The sequence below is a fragment of the Amphiura filiformis genome, chromosome 4, assembly GCF_039555335.1.
Source record: "Amphiura filiformis chromosome 4, Afil_fr2py, whole genome shotgun sequence".
NCBI lineage: Eukaryota > Metazoa > Echinodermata > Ophiuroidea > Amphilepidida > Amphiuridae > Amphiura > Amphiura filiformis.
In genome coordinates this window covers 77216635-77244013 of record NC_092631.1, presented here as the reverse complement: position 1 = coordinate 77244013, position 27379 = coordinate 77216635, and the positions used below count along the sequence as shown (strand labels likewise).

Sequence of the window (27379 nt, the reverse complement as noted above, 5' to 3'; positions counted from 1 at the left end):
CTTCACCGACCGGTAGCCATGGGGTTTCCCTTGTCCAGCGATTCCGTGGGCATATAGGACTTACGGTGATAGCGTCATGGCATCATGTGCGATGCATGCACAGTGGTTATCCTTGTGGTATTTTGTGGTATTTATGGGTGTTAGGGTTAAAGACAAAATAAGACATTTTACATAAATATATGTAATTTCTCTACTTCAGCCATGTGTTTAAGCTGGAGAGTGTATTAATGGTTTTGCTAGTGCCCAGACAGCCAAACAACCAGGCTAACAGGCAGGCAAACAAAATAGAGGCATCTATTTGGTTGATAACATAATCCCCACATAATTATGTGAGGGGCCAACAATTTAAAAAATTGAGAAATTCATAAGCATACATAGTTGATTGGAGTTTCTTACAGCTCTTGAGTTGTAGCTTCCATCCAATTGAACAACTTTGAGAACACATCAAAAAAGTACTGATATATGGGGGTTTGCAACAAAAGCAGTTTTTTTGGGATGCTTGGGTAGGAAGAGCATCCCACCAAAACTGCTTTTGTTGAAAACTCCCTTTTATCCGTGGCTTTTTTGATGATTTTTTGATGTGTTCTCAAATTGCTGAAGTGGATAATGTAAGGAGTTTTGCAACAAAGCTCTTCAATTATTGCATCCAAACGTTGATCAATGTTTTCATTCACATCATTTGGTCAAACTAAGTGGCACCACAACATGATTAATGATATGCATGCACAAATATTGAAAGCAAATATACAAAAAGATAAATATATGGCAAAAATACTTAATAGTTAATAGTTTGACAATAACTAAGACAGTCAAACATAAAAATCTGTTACCTATGAACAATAATTAAAATGCTTTAAACAAGATTTTGGAGAAATTTGCCATAAATTCAAGTAAGAATACCTGCAGGAATCTTTTCCTCAACTCAATATTTTTCATCTCCTTCAGCAGAACAAAATGTGAACACGGATGCACGTTATAGCACGTACATCTATACTTTAATATTGGGAACTTGAAGCTGAAATTTTAGCGCAATGGGACACTTGAAATATATCCCGGTATTAAGCTTATAGCTCCTTGGCAAATTCAATTACTATATTTCCTTAATTTGTACTGAAATGTCCCAGTTAACAAGCAATGCTGAGATCATTGGATAATTTATTACAGACAGGAAAGGTAAAGATATCTGGCATGAAACTCAATGATTTCAGTGAAACACTTAATGCAATATTGTAAGCCATTAAGCCTGGTTTTATATTTACATGAGTAGGATTTTACATTTTATAAAAACATACATGTGCATAAATCACAGGAAGCTTGCATAATTTGTACAAATCCAATCAAGTTTGTCAACCTATTTCATACATTCAAATGCCACTTTTGGAGGAAGGGGGTTAATTTATTTTGTTAAATATGCACATTAATGTTTATAAAATATTGATCAAGTGTTTTATGAAATTATGAAAATAAAACTTTTTATTGAAAGCAATCAAATAATCATGATTATATTATGAAGCACTGGGGATAAGACTGTGCTGAAAATCTCATGAATATTTATGCAAATGGTTCATACTAGATAATTTATTATATTCTTTCGAAAATCAGAATTATAATTTTTCTCAAACATATTCAAATTTAGATAAATGCAGCTGCATTTGCATTGATTCGTTTTTAGAATACTTGGGCTTAATCTTGTTGGCAATATAAATCAAACTGTGATGTAGTACTGTAAGTATACTTTGCCCCCATTACACACAAGACACAGCTAGCAAACATATCTCAACTCATATATTAAGTTTATACCTCCGAAAAGAACCTCAAGAATACACATGTCCACATTTCCTCCACAATTAAAGATATTTCACATTTGTGTGTCCTGTCCTTGTTTGCCGGTGTTTTACAAATGCAACCCCATACACTGCACCCCCATCCCCCAACATGCATTTGACACCACACACGCTTGTCCTGGACTGATTTTTGACTACCTTACTGGGGACATTTTGAGCCAAATACTGAAATACATAGGCCTAGATGTTTTACAACAATTGTAAGTCCAGACATAAATTTAAGTTGTACAACTAAAAGAGAGCGAGGGAATAAAATTTCTTGTTGGAATTTTTGGATCACCATTTTGCATTTGCTGCCATAGGCACACCATGTACCATACACATAATGTATACGAGGGTCAAAAATCACTGCATTATATCACATCAAAAGTGAAAGAGACTCAAGAGAGAGATTCATTTATCAACTCTTGTGTAAACACTTCCTTGACATTATAATACTCACTACTCATACCTAATATCTAAAATAAATTCAACACTTTCAAATATTAAAACATTTCCAAAACTAATCAGCAAAGCAAATTTACTTTGCATTGAATTGAACAGGGTGACTGAACTTAATATTAAAGAAAAGGGAGATTTAAATTTGATCTAAATGAATGTAGCAATGTGTCACACATGAATTTGAAACAAAAATATTCATCGATAACAAATAAATTATGTATACTGATCATGGATTAATATTGTTCTTTCTTTTAGTAAGCCATTCATACCAAAAGGCTGTCAAGCTTTTAAGCTTTTAAGCTTGGTTAAGGTGTTGTTTAAAATTAAGGTTACACGAAGAAACGATAAAAAACGTATAAAAGCGTATAAAGTTGTTCTCTAAAACCGCGTTTTCTCAGCAATCAAATATCGCAGTGAGTCAAATGTTGGTGCATGGATGTATCTTTACATTATTTTTGTGTGTTTATACAAATTTTTAGAATCTGTTTGAAAATCCTTCGTTTAAATCATTTTTACGCACCATGTTCACAAGATCAAAAACGTGTTCCATGCAGTATTTTTCAAATGTTCGCTCCGTATAAAACCACGTCGAGTGATTGTTTTCTCCTTTTATGTATTGTACTACAAATCGACCAAAGATATAATGTTGCCATGGGGAAGAACCAAATCCAGTACCGATTAAATTTTATTAGCCCGTTTTTGGGAACAATTTTCGAGAATCTTGTACCACAAAACACTGTTATGTTACATTATCGATATCTGGATTGTGGAACCTTAATTTGGATTTCTAACTGCCTACATTATTTCTCAAATGTCTGTCGCTTACTTTACCATTTGAATTTCACTCCAAATTTAAGCTACTTTTGCAAAAAGCGAGGTTTTTCGCCATCGATACCTCCGACATTTACAGCGGTATTGAGCTTGTTTATCATAAGTGCCTGTTATACACTATTCCATAATAGTCAGTTTGAGATCAATCATTTCTATATGTCTCTCAGTAGCTCAATCGGTTAGCGCGTTGGACTCACGCTGGACTATATAATGCTATAGTTTTGAGCTGGGAAACTTTGGTACGTGTAGGAATTTTTAGGCCTATACTAGTCTAATAGGCACGGCCTATGAATATAGGCCCTATTTTTACAAATTAGTGATAACAAAATATTGGTTGTTGTTTTTGTTATTGTAGTTATTGTTGTAGGCCTATATATTGCATAATCAGGGTATAAATAGGCCTAATAGGCCTATAGCCTATAAAAGCATTGATTTATTTCACGACAGATTTCATCCAGGATGATTTTAAAAATTGAACATTTAGAAAATCCAAAGGAAAATTGCTGAAAACAGCTGCCCACAATCACCCCCCAATCAGCCCATATGGTCCTATCATGGTCGCCCCTCCCTATCCCTGCAACATATAGGATGACTCACGACCCGCGGTTTGTCCGTGGCCCTAGTTCAGATTGATGCACTATTGTACGCGTGAGCGTGAGTTCATTCGTGAGTTCACGCGTGAGTTCATTCTTTTCTGCATGGCTGTTTCCATTATTAACTTACGCCCCTCTGGAATCAAGCCTTGAAAATCAATTGTATTTAACCTTAACTTATTTTTATACAGTGGAAACTCATTATAACCAAGTTGTCAGGGACAGAGAAATTAGTTCTTTAGGCCCCTAACAGTCAATTTTGAGTTTCCCGTCACATAATTTCTGAAAACAAGTGCGGTAACTTTTTCATTATTCATTATTCATTGTTTGTCTGCCTTTCATTATATGACCAACATGCATGTAAAATGTGTTGTTATTTTGCCGCTCACTCACTTGAAGATGGATGTTTAGCCCAAATGAGATTCAAAAGTATATTACAAACAGTCTGCAAGGTTGACAGCAAATTGTATGTTTTGATTTTGATATTTCCACAAAAAATAAAGGGATATTCATATTTTTTTGTGCAAATATAACCAGTTTTCATTGGTATTTTTTGGAAAATCACAATAATGAATTCAAGTGAGGGTCAGAAAATGAAGTGAGGGCAGGTGACGGGAAACTTAAAATCGACTTTCCTTGGCCTTATATCCAAATTTCGTTATATCAGGGTTGTAAAAACAATAAATAACAAAAGAATTTTGTATCTTGGTTCTGGAAAAATACTTCTTTATAACAGGGTTTTTCTTGTATCAGATTTCGTTATAATGAGGTTTTACTGTATCTCTTCTAAACTACGAAATTTAGATAGATCTTTATAAATTAAATACAAGGAATATTCAATGCCACAAAATATTTGAGAAATTGAGTTGTGAGAAAACAGAAGACATTCCTCCATGTAGATGATGTTTAGACCTTCTGCATAGTTGGGAATTCATTCTTCAATAAGGGTCAAATTTTCACCTTGTGCCAACTTCACTTGCCAAATAAAACACTGACACTGAGATCTACATACATCATCACAATAGATAGCACCTTGTGTAATTTTATATGCTGAGCTAGTATATAGAGAAATCCCCTTTGGAGCTGATATAAATGATATAATAATAATAATAGATCTGGTAGATGAATGCATGCTAGAGGACAATCAGTCAATTTATGCCATTTTATTTGACACAATTTCATTTCATTAGCAGATGCTGTGCTACATACCAATAACACAATAAGCATGAATGGATCAAATCCCCCAAGCCCCCTACTATTTAGCATCTTGACCAGATATGAACTTGAAACTGTTGTCCCCTTTCTTCTGAAATATTTTGTTCATTGATCAGAAACTGACCTAACACTGAGTTGTCAAAGTGGAAATTTTTACAGAACATTTATTGTAATGATTTTTGGGCTGAATGCTAATAAATAAAATGTTAATAAATAAAAAGTTCTGTTATGTAATATTATTATTAGGTCTATGTAAGAAAACTAAAATTTAAAAACAAGCGAAGTAGTTCAACACTGGGGCAGTGGCACGGTGCAAAAAATTACACTTAGTGAAATTACCTACAGTAATTCAATATCATATGGTACTCTATTACACATCCTATCTTTTTGAATGACTATGTACATGTACGTAGAAAGGTACTAGTATTATGTAGATTTGGAAACTTGACCAGCATTGAACTTGCAGCTTTAGTCTCCTTTATCACTCTTGTACAAATGCCCATTGATCACAAACCCACCTAACACTAATAATTCAATAGACTACTCGTAACACAATTTTATGTATCTTTCTTTAGCTTCCGTAATTTTTATAATGAATGTGCGCACGGTATCATTGAACAGGATAAGCGCCTTGTAAAGTCACACCGTAACAAGTGAGGAAACATTATGCATAATTCAGCACTATTATTGCTGTCACACAACTACTCTACACGGCATATCACTCTTGCAATCAATTTAAGGACCTCAAGTAGGTTTTATCGTGCTCCGTGATGACATAATAAATCCCTAAAAATACACACAAATTGAGGATTTTCAATTTCTGTGATGGCAAGATTAGCTCTACTTCTGTAGATCTTTCAATATAACCCACATACAGCGTGTCTGTATGGCACACACAGTGATATGTATCAGCAATCAGCAAACTAGTAACCTCTTTCTATGGTCATAAGACAACACTTCTGACCTATCCCGGGGACCTATCTTCAAATTTTAAGCTGGCAAGATCTGTCTTTTGATGAATTTATCAATAATAATTCAAACTATTTTTCTTGATTATAAGATTTTAAGACCTTATGGCACAAGTTGATTCTAAAAAATATTTTAAAAGGGCCTTTGTTTGAGCACAACATTATTTTATACCTCATTCAAAATTAATTTTAAATTGCAATATTCAATCAATTCAGGAAAAAACACCTGTATTTTTAATGATTTATAACAAAGATGGGGTGCAAAAAAAAATTAGCTGAAGCAGGATATAATGATGAAAGTCAAAGATTTGTTCTGGCACATATGTGTCCTAATAATTGATGAAAGGGGCCTATCATTTTGGAATGTTAATTAAGTGTAATTATGGAAGCCCTACCATTTTTTTTGTATCAGTCGCAATTAAACTATACTAGATTGCATACCTGCCAACATTGAAAACCTAGAAAACAGAGTACATGGCGAACGTAGGGTGCGAAGTGCCCGTAGTATCGCCTCTGACGGGGCAGGGGCCCCCATAATAAGCTCTTTCACAGATTCTCCATATCTAGCAACAATTTCAACACATATTTGATGACTACAACCTTTGAAAAAAATGTGAAAAAACATTCTGGGACCTGTTTTTTTAAGTTTGAAAAATATGCTTCCTTCACACAGAAAATGTGCTTTTAAAAATGCAGTTTCCTATACTTTTGTACATAACGATCATTCGTTGAAGCAATTTTTTGGCTTTATAACAAGGCCTACGTGACTGATAGGACATTGATATGATGCACAATACAAAGGTGAAATTTTTTTTTTTTTAAATCAATTTTTTCTTACTTTTTTCAAAGTTTTTGGCAACTTTAGAGAACCTCTAGACCTATTCTGAAGGTTTGCATTTGAGGAGGGATTTATACTCCATATCTGGCAACAATTTCAACACATATTTGATGACTGCAACCTTTGAAAAAATGTGCAAAAAAACATTCTGGGACCTGTTTTTACAAGTTTGAAAAATATGCTTCCTTCACATAGAAAATGTGCTTTTAAAAATGCAGTTTCCTATACGTTTGTACATAACGATCATTCGTTGAAGCGATTTTTTGGCTTTATAACAAGGCCTACGTGACTGATAGGACACAGATATGATGCACAATACAAAGTTAAAAATTCAGAAGAAAAAAAAACATTTAAAAAAAAAACATGTCAAAGTTTTTGTTGACTTTGGAGAACCACTAGACGTATTTTGAAGTGCTTAGGATCATTCACAGTTAATTTGAAAAAATTGGGAAAAAATTACCAAAAAATTACAGTTTGTTATCTTTAATATGGAAACCACTAACTAATGTTTACCTCTTCATCTATCACATTATTATACATGCATTGGTTTTCCATGCATTTATAATATGTGCTAGATGAAATAGACAAAATTAATGCTAAATTGTCAAACATGTTGTGAGAGTGCCATGCAAAATTAATTTTAATAATTGTCAAATTTTCACAGTACACTCATTTTATCCTTTTAATAATTGTCAAATGTTTAAATTTTAAAAGAGATGTTATGATTTTAAGATGATACAAACAGTTAGGATTGCACTTAAACATTGAATTTCAGTTTTCAGTTTTTTATTTTAAAATAATCTGTTCTTTTGGATTGTCAGTTTTTACTTTTATGAGCATATTCCTAATTCATGTTATCATTCTCAAACATGACTCCATACTTAGTGTGGTATCTATCGGTTACAGTTTGATGATAATGTGAAGTTCACTTCTGCTTATAGATTTAATAATGTGAAAGGAAAGCTGCTGGCCAGGGCCTTCCATTATAATCAAGTATTATATGTCATTTATCATGGCCTGAGAATAAACACGATGAAGTGCAGATCTTTAAGAAAATAGATGACCAGTATTAAAGTCAGTTTTAGTAGTGCACAATATTTTTATTTATTGTGTAATTTTGCTGTTCATACTTGTTTGTACAGGATTATTTCATGATATTTTCATCCCTAAGTTGCATAATTTTGCCTTTTTTTAGGACTCAGACATTGTACATTTTTGCACATTTCTTGTCCTGGTCAAATACTTTAGGGGGCTGGTAAAGCCATTGCCACTTACGGAAATTCAGGAAATTGTGCCCGGTGTCCCTTGACTTTACATCAACTGTAACTTGTATCCACATCTAGGGTCTGTGCCCAAGGTCTGTGCTGGCATTCACTAAAGTTGGAAACCTATCCACATGTCTTAAATTTTTCCTTAACACTGACAGAAGGCAGAAGCAAATATGATTGTGTATTTGTAGTTTGTATTGACCAATTAAGAATGGGTCGTTATCGCACCTTACGATGATATCGGATATAATTTTCAATATCGCCTACATGCCTACATTCAACATGGTGACTGAAATTATCTCCCAGTAATACATTTTAATTGCGCGACAAATTCAACATGTCGACTTACATACGGTGTGATTCAGGGATGCAAGTCCACTTTGGGCAAAAAGCCTGAATAAGCCTGAAAAACTGTGTGAAAATGTACCTACAATGGTCTGAAAATTAAAAAAAGATGCGTTTTAAATCTGGACAACAAAAAAACCCTGAATTCAGGCAAAAGTCTGAAAACTTACATCCCTGGTGATCGCAAGTTTTGAAGCAAAAAATAAATTAATTTGACTGTATATCTAAGTAAATTTGTTAGAATCTGAAATAATGTGTAAAAGCATACTTTCATGCCCTACCGTAAGTAATTTCATTGCAATAGTCTCAATATTTAGCAATTTTCGACAGTCAATTTTGCGTGCTCAACTTGTTTTGAAACCCAAGGAAGCTTCAACAATATCGCGATACAGCCGATGTCGTTATGTTTTTGACCACGATGCGCGATATGGAAAACACTGGCGATGCCCATGCTTATTGATCACGGGATTAACTAGTGATGCTATTGCTGAGGTGTAGCAAGTTATTTAGCTAGCCCTTAAGGTCCAAACCGTGTTTTAAACAAAGAAACAAATACACCAAAGGGTCCCAGAAGAAACAGATGAAGATGGTGATGCTGGGTAATCTCTGGGGTAATCTTTCCACCAACCACCAATAGTGGGTGACTGGGCGATACAGGGCAACATTTGTAGTACAACAGTACAAGGCGACAACTGGGTATGGTATTGGTACACTGAAAGTCACTTAACTACGGTACAGTGCATGTATAATCATGATGTGTCTCAAACCTGACCTAACGCATCTTTCAGGCCCCCACTAAATGCGAAGGGAGTAAATTGTTACCTGCCATTTGCAGAGCAGTAGAAACAACCAGTTGATAGCGACACACATCCAGAATATGGGGGAATAAAAGTGTGGCGATGCGAGGTGTTCAACATAAACATTGAGTGTGTTACTGAGCACCTCGCATTACCACGCTTTCACCTTCACCCGCATTTAAATCCTCTCACCTTCATCAGGTAGTTTATACTGGGCTGTAAATGCAGGGTAAAGATTCACTACTCTTGTATTTAGTGGGGAATGCGGAAGGCCAGAAATATATTTCATGACTTTCAAAGTCGGATTTTAGCAGTATTTTAGTGAAGCTAACTGCCTGTGTCACCCACTAAATTTTCATCCGAACAGTTTCTGCTGAGAATGTTACCGCGTATTCACCACCTCAAAAACTGCTTGATGGTTTGATGGTGAGATTCACTCGCATCACCCTGCATTCACCTTCACCCGGTCTGTTTCTACTGAGGCTGTTACCGTATATTCCTCACATTACCCCCAAATTAATTAGAAGAAACACACTGTGAACAAATTCATCAGGATCGTTCATAAAAGTCACTGGTAAATAATGTTCTCAAGACAGATCCAAATAAGTAAAATTAGGTACTCACTAGAAATATTTCGATTCCTATCAGGAATCTTGTTCACTCTGGTAGTGGTGAGTGGTAGTGTTTCTAGATCTTATCGGCAAACTTTGTGACTGGTCTTGATGACGTCACATGGGTTGCTTGCCGATTGATGATCTGATCGTAGATCCGATCGAGTCGTTTTGTTTTGTTGGCTTCTTGGTCGATGACTTTGGCCTCCTCCCACCCAATTACGTGATTGTTTGTGGCTGTATGTTCTGCTATGGCCGATTTGTAAGTTTCTGTGGCGGACGCTTTTCTCTGTGCTCTGGTGAATGTTTTTTCACCGGCTTTTTCAGATTCGGTCTTGTGTTCTTTCAACCTGGTTGACAATAAGCGGCCAGTTTCCCCTATGTAAGTTTTTGGACAGCTCTTGCATGGTATTTCGTAGACTGCTTCGGCTGTCTGGAGGGGGTCTCGTTTATCTTTAGGGTGCACGAGTGCTTTGCGGATGGTGGCATGTGGTTTCAGGGATGTTGCAAAACCATGCTTCTTACAAATCGGCCATAGCAGAACATACAGCCACAAACAATCACGTAATTGGGTGGGAGGAGGCCAAAGTCATCGACCAAGAAGCCAACAAAACAACTCGCTGGCTCAAAGAGGCAATTTGGATACGAAGCAGAGGCAACACCACCATGAACAAGGACGAGGGGGCGTACAGACTCGATCGGATCTACGATCAGATCATCAATCGGCAAGCAACCCATGTGACGTCATCAAGACCAGTCACAAAGTTTGCCGATAAGATCTAGAAACACTACCACTCACCACTACCAGAGTGAACAAGATTCCTGATAGGAATCGAAATATTTCTAGTGAGTACCTAATTTTACTTATTTGGATCTGTCTTGAGAACATTATTTACCAGTGAGAAACACACTGATTGAAGGATAGATGAGTCACATTTACCTGTTTACCAAAATTCAACAACACTGATCATAGATAGACCCATATATGCCACACATCTCTGTTGAGAACACCATAAGTGTCACTATTTGTGATGAATCAATTATAGATGATGGCTCTATTTAAATGTTAGCAATGTCTTGAATTCTCCAGGCATCTAAAACCTAAGTTTAGCCAAAGCACTCTAGTTAATTTCCTGGCACTAAATAATACATTGCACCTGCTTACACTGCTGTGATTTTGCTATCACATTAGTTGCATATTTTCACATTTGTTCAAAATTTCTACAAAGCTCTTCTCCAAAATATTTGTCTGGAATTAATTTTCTACTCAAATCAAACATTTGGCAGATTACTTCGGGGCATACAGTCACAAGACCTGCAGCAAAAAGACATTACAAATGAGCATCTTTCATTTAATATAAGAGAAGAAAACAGACTGCAAAAATATTGCCTTATTTTAGTTATTATGGAAAGAACAAAACATTGTTAAATTCATGCAAGCAGTAATCACTATGCAATGCAGGTTACATTGACAATAAAAAATATTATCAATTCAATTCAGATCCGAATACAAAAGTCTGGTTTTATAATGATTTTATATCGATGGAATTAATTTAAATGTGCAGGGAAAACACTGAGGGAAAGATTTTACCTTGAAAATGTTCAAGTTTGTGAAGTCAGATTAAATCCATGAAGTGAATGGTCAAGCAGTCAAGTTAGCTCAATCTATTCCTTGAGATATTACCATACATGTATCACAGTACACAACAGTGAAATAGAAAGGAGGTTCATTCAACACTTCTTTCATCCAAATCTGCAACAGATATTTTTGTGACAAATAGTAGAGCTCATAGGCTACATAAAAATATATATCTTATTCTAATACTCCCCTCACAACCTTCCTTTCATCCCACCCTAACCGTACTAAGCATCACAAAACCACAGTTCACAAAACATAGGCACAGGCAGGTTTCCCATGTGATGTGATTGCATAATGATGTGAACCCTCGCCGAACAATATGGTTGCGGAAAGCTTGGCAGGGCAAGCTACACCACAAGCTACACCCAGGGTCTTAGCTAGCCACCCGTCTGGCCGTCATTTTAGACGGGGAGTTTGCTCCTGGGACGGGCAAAATTAATGCCTTTGACAGATGCTATATTATAAATTGTATGTTTTGAGAAGCTAATTGACTATTTTAGTAGACCCAATTTGTAGAACAAGGCCATATCAACACATATTTGAACTCTTTGAACCCACAATGGGCTATAGACATCTGGTAAATATTTTAAAGGTCAAATTAGGACAGGCAATTTTATTCAAATGACAGGCAACTCTCAATTTCTAGCTAAGACCCTGGCTACACCCCTGTGGCATGGTAGGCATGTGCATGTGTCTCACACCCGAGGGGTCGGTGGTTCAAAACCGCACCTGAGAAAAAAAGTTTTCTGAGAAAAAAGTTTTCTCTTCTTCTTTTCTTCCTTCCTTCTTTCCTTCCCCCTCGCCAAAAAGCAGCGAGGGCGTTAGGGTTACTTGATCATTGGAAGTTAATGTGCCGGGGTTAACATGTTACTGTACACCCATATAATAGTCCAAACTTAAGGGCTGGGGTATGAACGTTTGGACGGTATTTATTTTGGGACATTAGAGCACATCAGACATATCGAATTGCATTCTGAATACGAAGAATGTCATTCTGATATCAAATAATTTTGATTTTTTGAAATTCACAATTTAATACACATTTTATGGCAAATCATTAAAAATTGATATTTTTGATATTTAACAGTACTTGAAGTAAACTTAATAAATCTGATGATTTATACTTAAAGTGTATGTAGGTGGGATGAAAAGCCGACCATCATTTGAAAATTTTGACCTTTCGTATTGAAGATATGTTTTTCCCCCACAGAAAGACAAAATATTTTAAGGGGTTTCGGGGAAAAAATCCATATCTTCAACATGAAAGGTCAAAATTTTCAATTGACCGTTGGCTTTTCCTCCCTGCTACATACACTTTAAGAATATATCATTAGATTTATGTAATTAACTTCGAGGACTGTTATATATCAAAATTTGAAAAATATCAAATTTTTATAATTTGTCATAAAATTTGTATTATATTGTGATTTTCAAAAATGAAAATTATTTGATATCAGAAAGACATGCTTCAGTATTCAGAATGCAATTCGATCTAGGTCTGAGGTGCTCTCATGTCGCACAAAAAATACTGTCGAAACGCAATAAACGCTCATTTTAGATCCCTTAATTATTCTTTTAAAATTAGTAGCCCTCCACTTTCTTGCTCCATGTGACGTGTGTCAAAATGTCACTGAGCAGGCTTATTGCATGTATGGGCTTACAGCATTGTCTGTATTTAATGCTCTATGTGCCAAACCTGACAATTTGTGGCATACTCATAAGCTTGGGCCAAATCCTAATTCAACTTTGCGATAAATAAATTAAATTTTCATCAGAAAAGCTAAGAAAGATCCAATGACTATCAAAGCTAAATTGAGATTACCACCAGCCAGACAAGACTTGCAACATAAATTCACGGTTTGCTTGCTTGGTTTTCAAAGATCACAGATGGAAATACGATCAAGAGAAAGCCAATCAAGCATGCACTACAGACTGGTGATGAGGAGCCATTGGTTACATCTCATGCACATGAATGCTCTCTTTCTATAATGTGTGGTAATTACGCAAGTAAACTGCAGAATACAAAGATGAAGTCAACATTAACAATATTATTTAGTGTCACTTTGGGTCTTATGTATGCATGTAAAGTAGAATAGATGTCATAATTATCAAAGAATTACCACAATTATATATTAGAATTGTGTGTATCACAAGGTGGCAAGTTTAGTTCAGCTGAGTGCTGATGTAAACAACATGGTAGATGCCAATACCAATTCAATAACTTGTCATTCAACATCATCTCTTTTTTCCTTAGTGAGATGAGTGATACTGACTGACCCTGTCAATATAAGATGATTACAATTGCTATAATTACTTAACCTTTTTTTATTATATTTTATTTTATATTGACAGATATCTCGGTAGCTCTGTGTCCTAGATTTTATACTGCCAGTTTGTTCTACTAAATCTACTTTATATGTATTTTATTGTTGCATCATATTTAATTATGTATCATTATTTGTATTTCTATGAGAATAAATTGACTGATTTTTAATAATATGCCCTGTTTTGCCAAATGCGTAACAGTGAAACTTTACATCTCAGAGTTTACAAATTGTGCATGCACAATATAATAACATCAACATGTTCTTAAACCTGCTATTGATTCAACTCTCCTCAAAATGAATCACAAGATGAAGATGAAATTGGATTATGAGATGACAAGTAGAGCTGCACCATGAAAGATGGAGTTTAATAAGTCAGAGTTGTTATCTACTGAAGATAGCTACATGTTGAATACACCTCTGGAGTATCTACTCTACAAATTATTTCTTTTACAAATTTATAATTATATACTAAAATATTTGTGCAACATGATGCATCACATGTAGTGTTGGCCTTCCGCCTTGATAAACAAAAAACTCATCATTTTGACCTTCTAACACAGACTGAAGTAAACATATGGATCATATTTTTATTTCATTCAAATACAGACAAATTTATACATGAAAACAGCATTGCTATCCATCCAATGCATTACAGCAACTAAAGGAACTGTTAGTTTTTTCAAGGTTTTCTTCCTTCAAATCCATCAATATGTGTGTAAACAACCACTTATAGTTATACCACGATTTACCATCCATATTTCCGACTAACAGTAAAGTGTGAAATAAAAGCAATTCTTCACAAATCATTGACCACTGTGACATGCTATACTGCTATCTTCAATTTAATGCCTTTTGGGACCTGTTCGGCATGGATCTATAGATCTACAGATAGAAATCCAGTATTTTGAAATGATGTACAGAATAAATGGAAAATTTTGAAGGTTTTACAAAGAGCACTTGTGCGCTCAGATAAAATAACATGAAATATAACAGGATTACCTGCATTGTAGAAGATGTGTTCCTTTTATGGGCAGCTTTACAACATTTCATCTTCGTCTCAACTACATGTATTATCACCACAATATATGGTACACTTTTTTTTCTTCCTTTCCCCCTCTCGAGTAAACATGAAACATAATCAATTGTACCTATTATTATCCACAATTGTGAAAGAAAAACAGTGGGAATCCCTATTCACTACCATCTGCAGATAAAACTAAACCATTCATCTCACATGTACTTTAATCCCACACAAATCATCTCATTTCTAAGCCTCTCCTGCGGGTGTACTATTTATACTGCATTCACAGCTATTATCAGCCCAGAATACGTGCACACATTCAAAGCCTGAAATTGAGCACGATAATGGACAGTTTTACCATAAAACAAATACATTCCTGTTACATTCAATTCCCTCCATCAGGGTTTCCCAAAAGGGCAAATGTAGTTCTTACAGTTTCTTGTTGTTTTAGAGTCGAGGAGTCTCATGTTTTATTCTATTACCCACCATGACCCATTGTTCAAAATGATGGGTCGCAATAATGGGTCAAGCGTCATAACACATTCTATGCATAGCATATGCTTAGTTACACACACAATATTTCCGCGATACGCACTGTCACTTACACATCATACACGGTCCACCTTGAAGTAAACAACCTAAATTATTTGGGCAAAAAAGTGATATTTTCTCTTTAAATTGCACTATTTTGTGGTAATAGAATAGAAAGGGTGTAAAATTGTTATTCTCAAGGTGGTACTACACCCCTGGCAAATTTTATGCTTATTTTTGCAATTTTCTCAAAAATTATAGCGTATTGGTGACAAGTAAGATATGTATATTCACAGACCCTAGAAAAAGATTATAGGGGCAAGGACTACAACTACTGCACTGGCAATTTTATTTCAGCACAGACAACAGTTGTGGAGTTACAGTCAAAAATGAGGGAAAACCAATAATTGAGCAATAAATCAATAACTACTTGCCTTGACTTGCTGAATTTTCAGTGCAGTAGTTGTAGTCCTTGCCCCTATAATGTAGGCCTACATATATCTTACTTGTCACCAACACTCTATGATTTTTGAGAAAAATGCAAAAAATAAGCACAAAATTGGCCAGGGGTGTAGTACCACCTTAAAGTTAAATTCAGAAATTCAAAATATTTACAAAATTGTATCTAGATACAAACAAGAGTGTATATTTTTGAACTGAATCACTTTTTCATTTGTTGCCTGCATACATTTAGAGCACAGACCCTAGTTTCTAGGGTCTGTATGTAGAGGGTGCTGAAGCATGTACAAATGTAGTTCAACATTACTACATCCATGTATGAAACTATGTAGTATCATGTATGCATGGTGTTACAGAACAGGCCTCTAAAAACTTGCACTGTCTATAAATTCTATAAACCTTTGCTTTCTATCCTAATAATGTACCATCCACTATTTTCACAATTCTGTTCAGATACAAAAGATGTGTGACATGATCAAGGGGAATGAGTTAGATGTTGCTTTTTGTTTTTGAGATATTGGCAAAAACAGTGTTCAAATTCTTTTGTTTTATGCTGTTTTCAGCCATTGATAAATTGCTCACTCAGTAACCAGTTGTCTGGTTTTGATGGGGTTTGCAATTGCATCAAAATATAGCATTCGAAAACTACCAGAAAATGATGTAAAAAACTTCTAATTGAAAATTGCCGACATGTGACTCATTTCTCTTGATCATGTCACATGTGCTATTTGAAATAGAAGACCTGCAAAAAAAATCCTAATCAAAGAATGCTTTTGTGAAAATACCACATTCCAACTGACAAGTACTTGTTACTTTTCGCTCAAAGTTTTGCTTTAGACTTTCAGAGCCATTCATTCAAAATACAGGCCTTAATGTTAATTTTGGATGGATATTTTATTCATTTTTTCACACATTATGTACTCCCATTTTGGTTACATTACCGAGTTAGTGCCAAATATTTTGGAGGTGATATTGGTAGCCCAATGAACAGATTTTGTCAGCTTCTTGATACCTGATGACCAATATTGATATACGAGTGCAGAGATTAAACAGAGCGCAATGGGAACCTGTACTTCCTTCCTCTTTCCTTTTCCTAAAATCTGCATGTGGATGGTATAGAACAATATCAAACCTGGTACTTTCATAAACTTCACTCCACATATATCTCAACTAGCAGGTTTACTTTAAATTATTTTTCCAATAACACAATATGTGCACATATTTTTGTTATTACTTCATTTTTGAGGAATGGTGATGACTATTCCCATATTTTTAAAAACAGGGAAAATATGAAACCACATCCAATGGGGGAGAAACACAAAACATAAACAAAGTTAAAAACCTGACGTTTTGAAAAGACAAAACTTTTAGAGATAAAATAAGAGACCTGTTTCAATATAGTGGAGACCAGCTCTCCACTGTTGCAAAAGGGGTGCAAAAAAGACCTGCTCTCACTGGCCTCCATTATATTGAGAGCAGGTCTCTTATTTTATCCCTTGAAAAAGAAACGTATTGTCATTTCGAAATGTCAGGTTTTTAACTTTGTTTGAATATGTTTTGTGTTACTCCCCAATTGGATGTTGTGTCATATTTCACTGTTTTTAATTTTATCCATTGCTAGTGTGACACTGTATCCTTTTGGATCTATCCTCTTGGTTCCCCGCTGGTCAGTTGGAACAGATTTTCCCTGTTTTTATATATTCCCATATTTTGTCAATTCAAAAAAGAAAAGTTGCAAAGAATTCACATAAGCTTTAAAGACACATTCACTCAGGGGCTGTGTAATAATTATAAATGTCCCAAAAATACATTGTAGGTCATTTTCCCCCAATTGCATGGCAAGTTCTCTTGCACTATTAGCATGATTAGCAACATAGTGCCTCAACACCTCAGAGTGAACACTAGTGTTCAGTATTTAAACATTCCGTTTTAAAGACAAATGCATGTTCCCCCACCATTTTATTTGTTATAGTACTTTATACATGGTGTCATCCTCACATATGTAAACAATATGACAGCTATTAAGTATTCAAGTCAGCTAACAAGCTATATTACATGTACAATGTATGGAAATGCTATCTTTCTGCATCGCTCAGGATAATGAACCTGATACAAAACAAACAACAAGGCCAGTCATAATAAATTCATATCTTCGAATTGCATAAATAAGGACTGACCCGACTGAGTGCCTCGGTTTTCAATCGCTGTACCCAGGAATCAAGGATATTTTAGGTCATTTTTTACACTTTTATAGCAAACGTTCATTTACATGCAATGGTGGCAACCATGGACCCACTTGTAAAAGGTGACAAATGAACATTATATTGCATGAGTTTGGAACCAAGGACTGTCTATTTGGGAGGTGTGTTTTCATACTGCGACTGATGGCAAACACGTACACAAACAACACCACCCCCAGTCGCATTATCCTGATACATAACTTAATATAATGGCATGTATTTATTACAAATGATAAATCCTTACAACAAGGATTCATAATATCCATGGTGAATCAGTGGCAAAGCCAGGGGGCGGTGTCCCCCACATCATAGCCATCAGTACATAGGCCATCGGTACACGATCGGCGTTGGCAAAGCGAAAACAAATTTGGGTTAACATTGACAATACAATAATTGCATGTGGACTGCATATGTGCATGTGAAGAAACAAAGTATATATTATGTTGCCCCCTGAATCTACCTGAATATGTTAGAACTTAGAAGGATAGTAATTGTATAAAATGTATAAAATTGTATAAAACGTACATTGAAATTTGTTTGAAATTTTTGGCCCGCACCCCCACTTTTTAGATTCTTTAGGCGCACAAGCCAAAAAAAATTGGGTTAGCAATTTCACAACTTACGTCGGCAAAAATATTTCTGTCAACACATTAACAAGTTTGTGCCCCAATCATGATTTTCTTTTTAAAGCTTTTTCCTGAAGGGATAAAAAAACACCATTTCTAAAATTTTTTTATCAAAATGATCTTTCATGATGTTTATCATACATAGAGTATTTGAGGGGTAAAGTGGGTAGCTAAAGGGATAAAAAAAAAACACTTTTTTTTAAAAAAGCATTATAAAGAAAACCCTGCCCCCCTCCCACCCCGTTCAAAAAACCTGGCTAAACCACTGTGGTGAATTCATATAAGATGTTTTCCGTTTCACATATACAGGTTGCAAATTTATTATAAAACTAACATTATTTTTCTAACATTGCTTGAATCCTACATCATGTTGGAAATTTTATTTAAAATTTGATGCCTGCTTTAAGAATCGATAGCATGTACATTGTCTGGGTCGCACCAATTCCCTACAACCATATGAGAATTGATCACCAATGATTGTTGAACCAATGGATGCCTTGCCCTACCATCATACAGTAAACCCTTCCAATATCTTTGACATAAGCATAGCAATTATCAAAAGGGCGAAATGTCCGGAAGCTATGTCTTGCTTTGCCGGTTTATCCTGGCATGCACTGATCAGTCAATGTTGTCATCAGTGGTGAAGCATGGAATCACATTGAACTATTGGAATGCTTATTCATGCATTGAAATCATCCTCTCATCTCTCTGCAATCTTGGGCATGATGCTATATACAGCACCAACTGTCAATTGGCTTCAATATGTTTGAAATAATATTCAATTTAATTAATCTCCAATTTATTATTAAACCCACATCTTTACTGTAACTCGGAATTCGGAAAGCTTGCGCAATAACAAACAAATAAAGCTACAATGATAATATGAACAAGAGAAAGATGAGAGAAAGAAAAGGGAGAGCAAACACTTAAAAATAAACAAACAAAACAGAGAGGGAGAGACAAGGATGAAAATCTTCTGCACAAATTTAATGACAAACCCTTTTCACAATACATATGCAAAAACTTGCTATTTTCCAAGTAAATATCATTAAATTTAGACGAAAACATGGCATGCTAAATAATTTACCAGTACCTTGAAGCTCCTTGAACCTTGAATAATGGATCAGGTACTTGTAGCATACAACAATGCACAGGTTAATTCAAAAATTGAATAAGACTAATGTGCTCATTGAAGAGACAAAAATTGGATGAAGTTAATTACTGTGCTCACAAGCGTATGGTGTCAGGATGCGTAATTGGATAAAATATTGATGAAAAATATCAACATTTGGATTTCTGAAATATATGACCTGTTTGTTTTGATTTAGCAGATGAATTTCTGATAGCTAATCAAATTCAAAGATTGTAATTATTTCTAAATTTATTTCATCAATTGTATCTTTATCAAGTAGCTTTATAAAATGCATTCAATTGTTCATTAATTTTTTGCAAAGGGGTGCAATTCTGCATATATTTTTAAATGCCAAACAAACGATTTGCATGGAAATTCAAGGACATGATCTGCTGATTTCCATGGCATCTATGTAAAAAATACAATTCTTTCTATGCATAAAAACTATTTGGCCAACATAAAATGGCTCAATGCAAGTAGCTATCAGAAATGTATGCACAAAAGGTCCCGCTCTACTGAGCTGTATTTTGATGACAATATTTGCAAATCAAATATTTCTGAATATTTTGGCATTAATATCAGCAGATGCTACCCCATGCATAGCTTCAGTACAATAAATGCTGTGTGTATATTCACCTAGCTGTAGGGGGAGGCAAAGGTCACCATATCTGGAGTTACTGTGAGCTGGTTTCCCTCGGGCAGATAGTTGTGAAGGATGGCTGGTTCATGATCAATATGCCAAGCATGTCCTCTTACTTCTTCAGGCCAGATAGGGCTGAGGAGGAGCACACAGGATGGATGGGGAAGATGCATAGAGTAAAGAATTGGAATGGTTTAGGGAAAAATGGGTTGTGTTAAGAAATGAGTTGTGATTCATACCCAGTGTAATTAGAATTGGGGCTTGGAAAGCAACGGGTGATGGATAAGGTGTTCAACACTGAGATAATGTGATACATGTATGTAGGCTACACTATGTATTTGAAGAAATGAATGGTTTGCTTAATACTATTTGAAGAAATAAATGATTTGTTTTGAAAATGAATTGCTTGCTTATTACTACTAATATTCTGGGTTTTATCACAGGGTCTGTGGTTTGATACAATGTGTTAAATTTGCCCATGGGTTATCCAAGCCTCATGCCAACCCCACAAAGCATACACACCACATACATGTAGGCCTACACCATTTAAAATGCAAAGTGACCGATTTAGTGATTGTGTACAAATATATGCAAGTAATTTTGCCAAATTGTGTACAAATGTACAATGTGAGTGATTTTTCCAAATGCAGTTCCACGCCGACATGTCAAATAAACTCACTCATATCAAATACATGTAATATCACTCAATGATTGTCACTGAAACTCACCATTCTCTACCTCCATAATTATTTAGCCCACCTCATGACAGTGTTAAATGAGTAAGATGAGATCTCTCTCGCTAGATATCGCTCATCTTGGCTTGAATTATTACAAACAGCTCAAGTGTCTGCCTGCCTGCCTGCCTACCTGACTGACTGCTATATTTTGTTTTTTTAGGGATACATGTATCGGACTTAAATTGCATTTCCCAAGTAGCCAATGCACAGCAGGGTCTGTTGTTGTTGATTTGTTTTCTTTTTTGACACATCAGTTCAAGTGATCTTTGGGTCAAAGAGATGGTTAGATAAATAAACGCCTTTGGCTTGACGTGGCTTTTAAAAGGAGTCGTCAGTGGTTCCAGCCATTTTGTTGTCATGTCAGTCAATATGATTTATCTTGAATTACTTGATGTCTTCTAGTAATGTTATGTAAAAGTGGAATGTAAGTAAATAATGACAACCCTTTTCCCCATTTCAAACAGTATGCTCTTATAAATAGAACCTTCAATTTGAAGCATGCCTCAGTTACTCTGTCATTGTCAAAATGATAATCAATTTCAGAATGAAAACAACAGATTTCCAGCTGATGATGAAAAGGCTAAATCTATACATCAATTTCAATTGCCTGCCCAACTATGCAAATTGTTGCACTTTTTTTTTTTTCAATTCTCTTATAAAATGCAACCTACATCTACATCTACTCTTACTTCCATGATCATACATACATGTAATAAACTAATAAATCCAGTGGCACTTACTGACAATCATGACAATGGAGGGATGGAGGTCACCGTCAGTGGAGCGGGAGCGAGCGGAGAATCTTACAGGTGGAAATTAGAGGGCCCTTCATAAATTTTGATTACCAGACAGTGGCAGACACCCTTCAGGTATTTAAAAATTAAAGTTAGATTTGAAGTGAACATGTCACAAATTTAAGGAATGTTTAAGTGATCACAAAATGTACAGCAGGTATTCTGTAAAAAAAATAATTACACTGTACCTGTATTGCATGGACAGTATTTGTTCCATTAACTGCCATGGACCCTTAATGAAGTCATTTTGGGTGGGTGCTTATTTTTTACATTGTTAAATTCATCCATCAACATAGTATTTAGGTACCAGGTACTCAAAATTAGTGCCCTCACAAAAAATGGTGTCAAAATATGTCCAGGTTAACAGGTTTGTTTACCAATGGCGGCTGCCAGCAAATAAAATACAATTTTAAAGTCAGAATCACATCAAACTTGTTCTTTCAAAGGCATTTGCTGGTGGTTATTGGTTTACAGCATTTATGAAATAGCGTCATATAACTTTTAGTGCACACTTTAATTTTTGACAGAATTAGATGAGCATTTAATTATCACATTTGCTTATAAAGTCGCTGGGTGGGTGGGTGCTTATAGGGCATGAGCAGTTTAAAATGGAATTAATACGGTAGATAACATTGCCCCCATGGTCCTCTTGTCAGTCATTTGATTTGTATAAGGGGGGTAGACATGCCCACCAATAGTAGCCTATCACAGTATCATTTTCAGTACCGTATGTGAATCAAGCAACAATTAAAGTGAACTGCTAGTGCTAGAGACACGGTAGTAGGTAGTAGCTTTGCAAAGATTGAGCATTTAAAATAGACCCCCCCCCCCCTGAAATTGTCCCAAAATGGTTGAGGACCAATATTCCAAAAAAGTACCATTATCAGAAGTGAATCAAGATCAAACAATGAAAAAGAATTGAAGGCATCTTTTATTTTATGTATAAGTTCAATGTTTGTTGCTTGCAAAGATTGAGCATAAAGAGATTGTCATATTTAAAATAGACCCCCGAAATGAAAGAGTTCGTCTGTGACAAAATGTGTGTCCTTCCAATGAATGGTGATGCACTTTAAATTAAAGATTTTAACTTACTAAAATGGTACTTTGCATGGAATAGGTATAAATTAAAGTAGTATAGTTCATTATGTATGTTTTCATTTTTCTACTCTATGTTAGCAAATTGTAATACAAAACTTAATTTACACTTTTGTTTTGTCACAGCCAGATGGGCCAAAACATACCAAAATGTGTACACAACTTACACTAACTGCAGTACCAGATATCTAAAGATGTTTTCTTTGGAGTTACATTGTACGCCCTTCATCAATAATGACATCTTCTGGAATACAGGACGTGTATTTTCAACTTTGATCTGAGTTTCATGAATTGATTCAGTGCACGGACACAAATTCGGGTTTGCATATTACTGCGTGATGCGTGCACGTGTATCTAAGCAGCACTGGCTTGGCCGATTTAATTATGGGTGGGGGGGGGGGGAGAAATCCTGGTCCTCCATGATGGATTTTTGATTGGTTGTTTTTTCACTGGTAATGATTACCTTAATTAATAACTTTTAATAACTGGCCCAAAATGTGATTTTTTTACCTTTATCTGGTACCGACTACCGGTACCACTTTCATGGAAACAAAAAATTACAACAAACCTCAATAAAACTGATGATTTACAAGGAATAATCAATACCGTACTCAAAAGAAAACAGTTTTCAGCCTAAAATGAGTTAGTTCTTGTCTCAAAAATCAAAACAGAGAAATTATGTGTTTTATCTGTAATTTTATGATCCAGGTGTGGAACTTTTTTTCATACCACGATAAAAGAAGTACAGTACATACATACATGTATGATACATATAGCAAACCATATTCATAGTGTGCAGTCCACACTTTTTAAAGCGTGCTGCTTTGAAATTGGGTAAATCTATAAAAGTGTGGGGGTTTAAACTTTGTTGGTAAAAAGCGTGGAATGATATAAAGCATGGGATTTTAAAAATAAAAAGCTTATTTCAACTTACATTATATTTTTATTGGATGAAATAATAATTGCAGTTTAAAAAAAAATCGCCAAACCCATAAACCATATCGCAAGATAAAATTCCATTTGATGCATGTGATCCAGCGCAATGTACACAATATCCCCGCCAAACCCCTGCCAAAACTCATAGATATAATGAAAATGTCTGATGACATGTTGTGATGTATGGTAGTTTATTCTTTACATCGATTACATATTAATGAGTGACGTCATTAATCATGCATAATAATTGAGCAAAGAAGAGTAGGCTTTAGGGGATGTGCAATAATTATGAGCCCTGGGGAGGGTAAAATTGGGGGGCAAGAAAGTTTTTGGCGAGCGAAAGGGGTGCAAGCAATTTTGGCAAGCCGAGAGGGGGCAAGCGATTTTTGCACGCATTCATGGGGCACCTTTTAATAAAACGCTCTAAAAGGCTTAGGAACAGTACGGAAACGCTTAAACATATATGCAAATTTTCCTGCTCGCTGCGCTCGCAACACACATTTAAGGTTTGCAAATTGGGATCCAAAAATTTGGCATGTTCAAGGGGGGGGGGCAAAGATTTTTGGCAAGAAGAGAGGGGGGGGCCAAGCCATTTTTGGCGAGCCATTTGAATTTTACCCCCGGTGCTCATAATTATTGCACAGCCCCTTAGTGTTTCGCTGAACACAGATGAGAATCAGTTTCATGACAAAAACAACATTTGTACGCCAAAAAAGTACAGTTAGGAATTGAATTGTTTATTATACGGTACACCTACAAAAGTACAACAGTAGTTTTTCAGATATAATTTGCATTGTTCACATTTAAGGTGGCTGTGTACTCTCAGACATGCATGTAGTAAAAGTGCAATAACTTTGTAATTATTCAAGCAAAAACATATAAAAGTATACATTTTATGAAGGCAAGACATCAATAAATCTTAATATAAATACAGATTTGGGGTAAAAAACAACAATTTTGAAGGAAATCACAAAAAGTGAGTTTTTGGCAATATTTGTTAGGTACATCATAACAAAAAACACTCTTTCCAAAATATTTTATTTTGTTTTTAGCTCAATCTTGAGGCTCCATTCCAAAACCGTTTTTTTTATTTTTTTGATATTGGCCTTATTTTTTGAGATATTGACCATATAAGGCATCAAAATGAACTTTTTAAAATTCAAAAACGCCTATTTGCACAAAATGATGCCCAAAATCGGAAATAGACCAAAATATAAAAAAATGAGAAAACCGTTTCTTGAGTTGATCATGCTTTTTACGATGATCATATTTGCTTACCTATAGATGATGTATTTATTGAGTTATCGTGTACCTAAATCGTCATTTTACCGAGAAAATGAACATTGAAATAATGGCGTTGAAGTTTAAAGTGGTCACATTTTGCACTTTCATCGAATCTCACAGGAGAATGCGACAGTTTTCGTTTTTGTAACTTATATTACGTGAACATCGGGTAAATCCACAGCCCCATCATCAAAGTTCTGCCGAATTCTGCACCCTTGCGAAGGGTTCAGAATTCGAATCGGGAATATAGCCGATCTTTGCGATCAAAAACACAAAATAACGTTCTTTAAACATACTATTGGCAAGAGACAATACTGCCAAAAAATATAGAATTAGAACACTCGATGTCAACTTCTCAAAATATTGGAGAAATATGCTCAGCAAGCATGCCATGCCCATGGCCATGGGTCCCAATTTGGGAAACTCGTAAAAGTATTAGTATTACCGGGGTATTCAGATTGAGATTTCCTTTTTACAAATTAAGCGTACTGCTAGCCGTCCAGCGCGTATTATTTTGCACATGGTCCAATGCACACGCTTGACGTCGCGCACGTATACGCGATCCAATTCCCATTCAAACGCGTGGTGGGAAACTGTGCATAAATCCCGGCCACCCAACTGACCCAAGGCCAGCCCAAAGTTTAAACCTGATTATCAGGTTTTGAACATAGGCTAACAATTGTATTATGAAAACGTGCATCACTATAGAAAGAGTGGGTAAATTGTACAATGTATGTGTACTATGAGCAATGCAAATGTTATTGAAATGTAAACAGGAAGCTGCAGAACAACCGTACCATCCATCCGGCAGCCGAATTATCCTGAATGGGTCCATCAGTTCTACATAGCATGTCACCAATCTATGGGGTTTACACATATGTCATTCACTTTTAATGAAAATACTTACATCTTGAGTCTCTTCTGCTTTCTTCACTGCACTTTCCTTACGATTAAAAAGGTCCAAAATTGGTAATAATTTCCTCGATTTCTCTGCACCGTGGTGTCCTCCCTTGAATCATCGGACGTCGTCTGCCTAAGTTAGGTTGCCAGTTTATTTACCAATTGGCTCATCATTTCCATAAAAACAGGGTTGTTAAAATCCCCCATCCATTGCATAATTTTCCGGGATAATTTTTGGCTACAAACACTTCCAGCTACTTCCATGAAATAATTCATTTGATTTTTAAATAATTGGTCAAAAAGATATTAAAATTGTAAGTTCCAGAGTAAAAAATACTTTGGAAGTGACGGTATGTGCCTGTCAATAGGCCCCCTCTTTTGAAGTCGACTATACCCATGCGCATATCAAGTTGGGGGGGGCTTTGGGGGATGAGCCCCGGGGTTAAAGTAGGGGCGGCCAAAACAAAGGGGCGGCGGAAGAAGAAGGGGCGGCAAAAACAGGGGTGGCAAAAACGAAGGGGCGGCAAAAAGAATTAGTAAAGAAAAAAATGGTAGGCCTACCTCAAAATGTGTTGCTTTAGGGCGCTAGTGCCTAAAATCTTCTTTTTTTTTTGCTCTTCACTTTTTCAAAAACCGAAAAAAAAATTTGGGTCAACCTTTTCGGGCTGTTGGGGAAGGGGCAGCAAAATTGAATTTTCTTCAGCCCCCCGGGGTTGGGGCGGCCACGGTACGCCACTGATACCCGACCCCCTTTAAATTCATACCCGATGACCCCACTTTGTTTAGGTGAAGCTACCCAGTACCCAATGACCCCCATTTTTTGGTTGCGGCTACCCAATGACCCCTTTTTTTGGTTGCGGCTACCCAGTGACCCCCTTTATTTTCTGGAATAGCATCATCAAAATGCCACAAAATAATGCAGAAACTTTCAAAATAATTCTCTTATTTCAAGTTGGAAAATTCGGAACAAGAACAAGCATTTTGCTCCATTTTTTCAAAATATTCTATCCGATAACCCCTTTTTGAAATCTTATACCCAATGACCCCCTTTTTGTCAAAATATTATACCCAATGACCCCCTTTTTTATTTTGCCTGTACAATGACCCCTTTTTTTTTTTTTAAATAACGTTTTGTACCCGATAGGCCCCTACTTCGCGACACCCGGTAGGCACATACCCCGGGGCACATACCCATCACTTCTAAAGTTGAGTGCCCCCCGGGCAAGGAAGAAGAAGAAGAAGTTGTGTACCGGTATTTTAGAAATGA

At 35.8% G+C, this 27379-nt stretch overlaps 1 protein-coding gene across 6 annotated transcripts in view; it reads right to left on the bottom strand.

The window, feature by feature from the left end:
* LOC140151439 (uncharacterized) overlaps nucleotides 1–26256 on the bottom strand; it is a 174621-nt gene extending 148365 nt beyond the window's left edge. For all 6 annotated transcript variants that reach the window (XM_072173788.1, XM_072173789.1, XM_072173783.1 and 3 more), the window contains exon 1: nucleotides 26120–26256. In XM_072173788.1, coding sequence (XP_072029889.1) covers nucleotides 26120–26121 — 2 coding nt within the window. In that variant the 5' untranslated portion in view covers nucleotides 26122–26256. The remainder of the gene's footprint in view (nucleotides 1–26119) is intronic.
* Between the last annotated feature and the right edge of the window lie 1123 nt (nucleotides 26257–27379).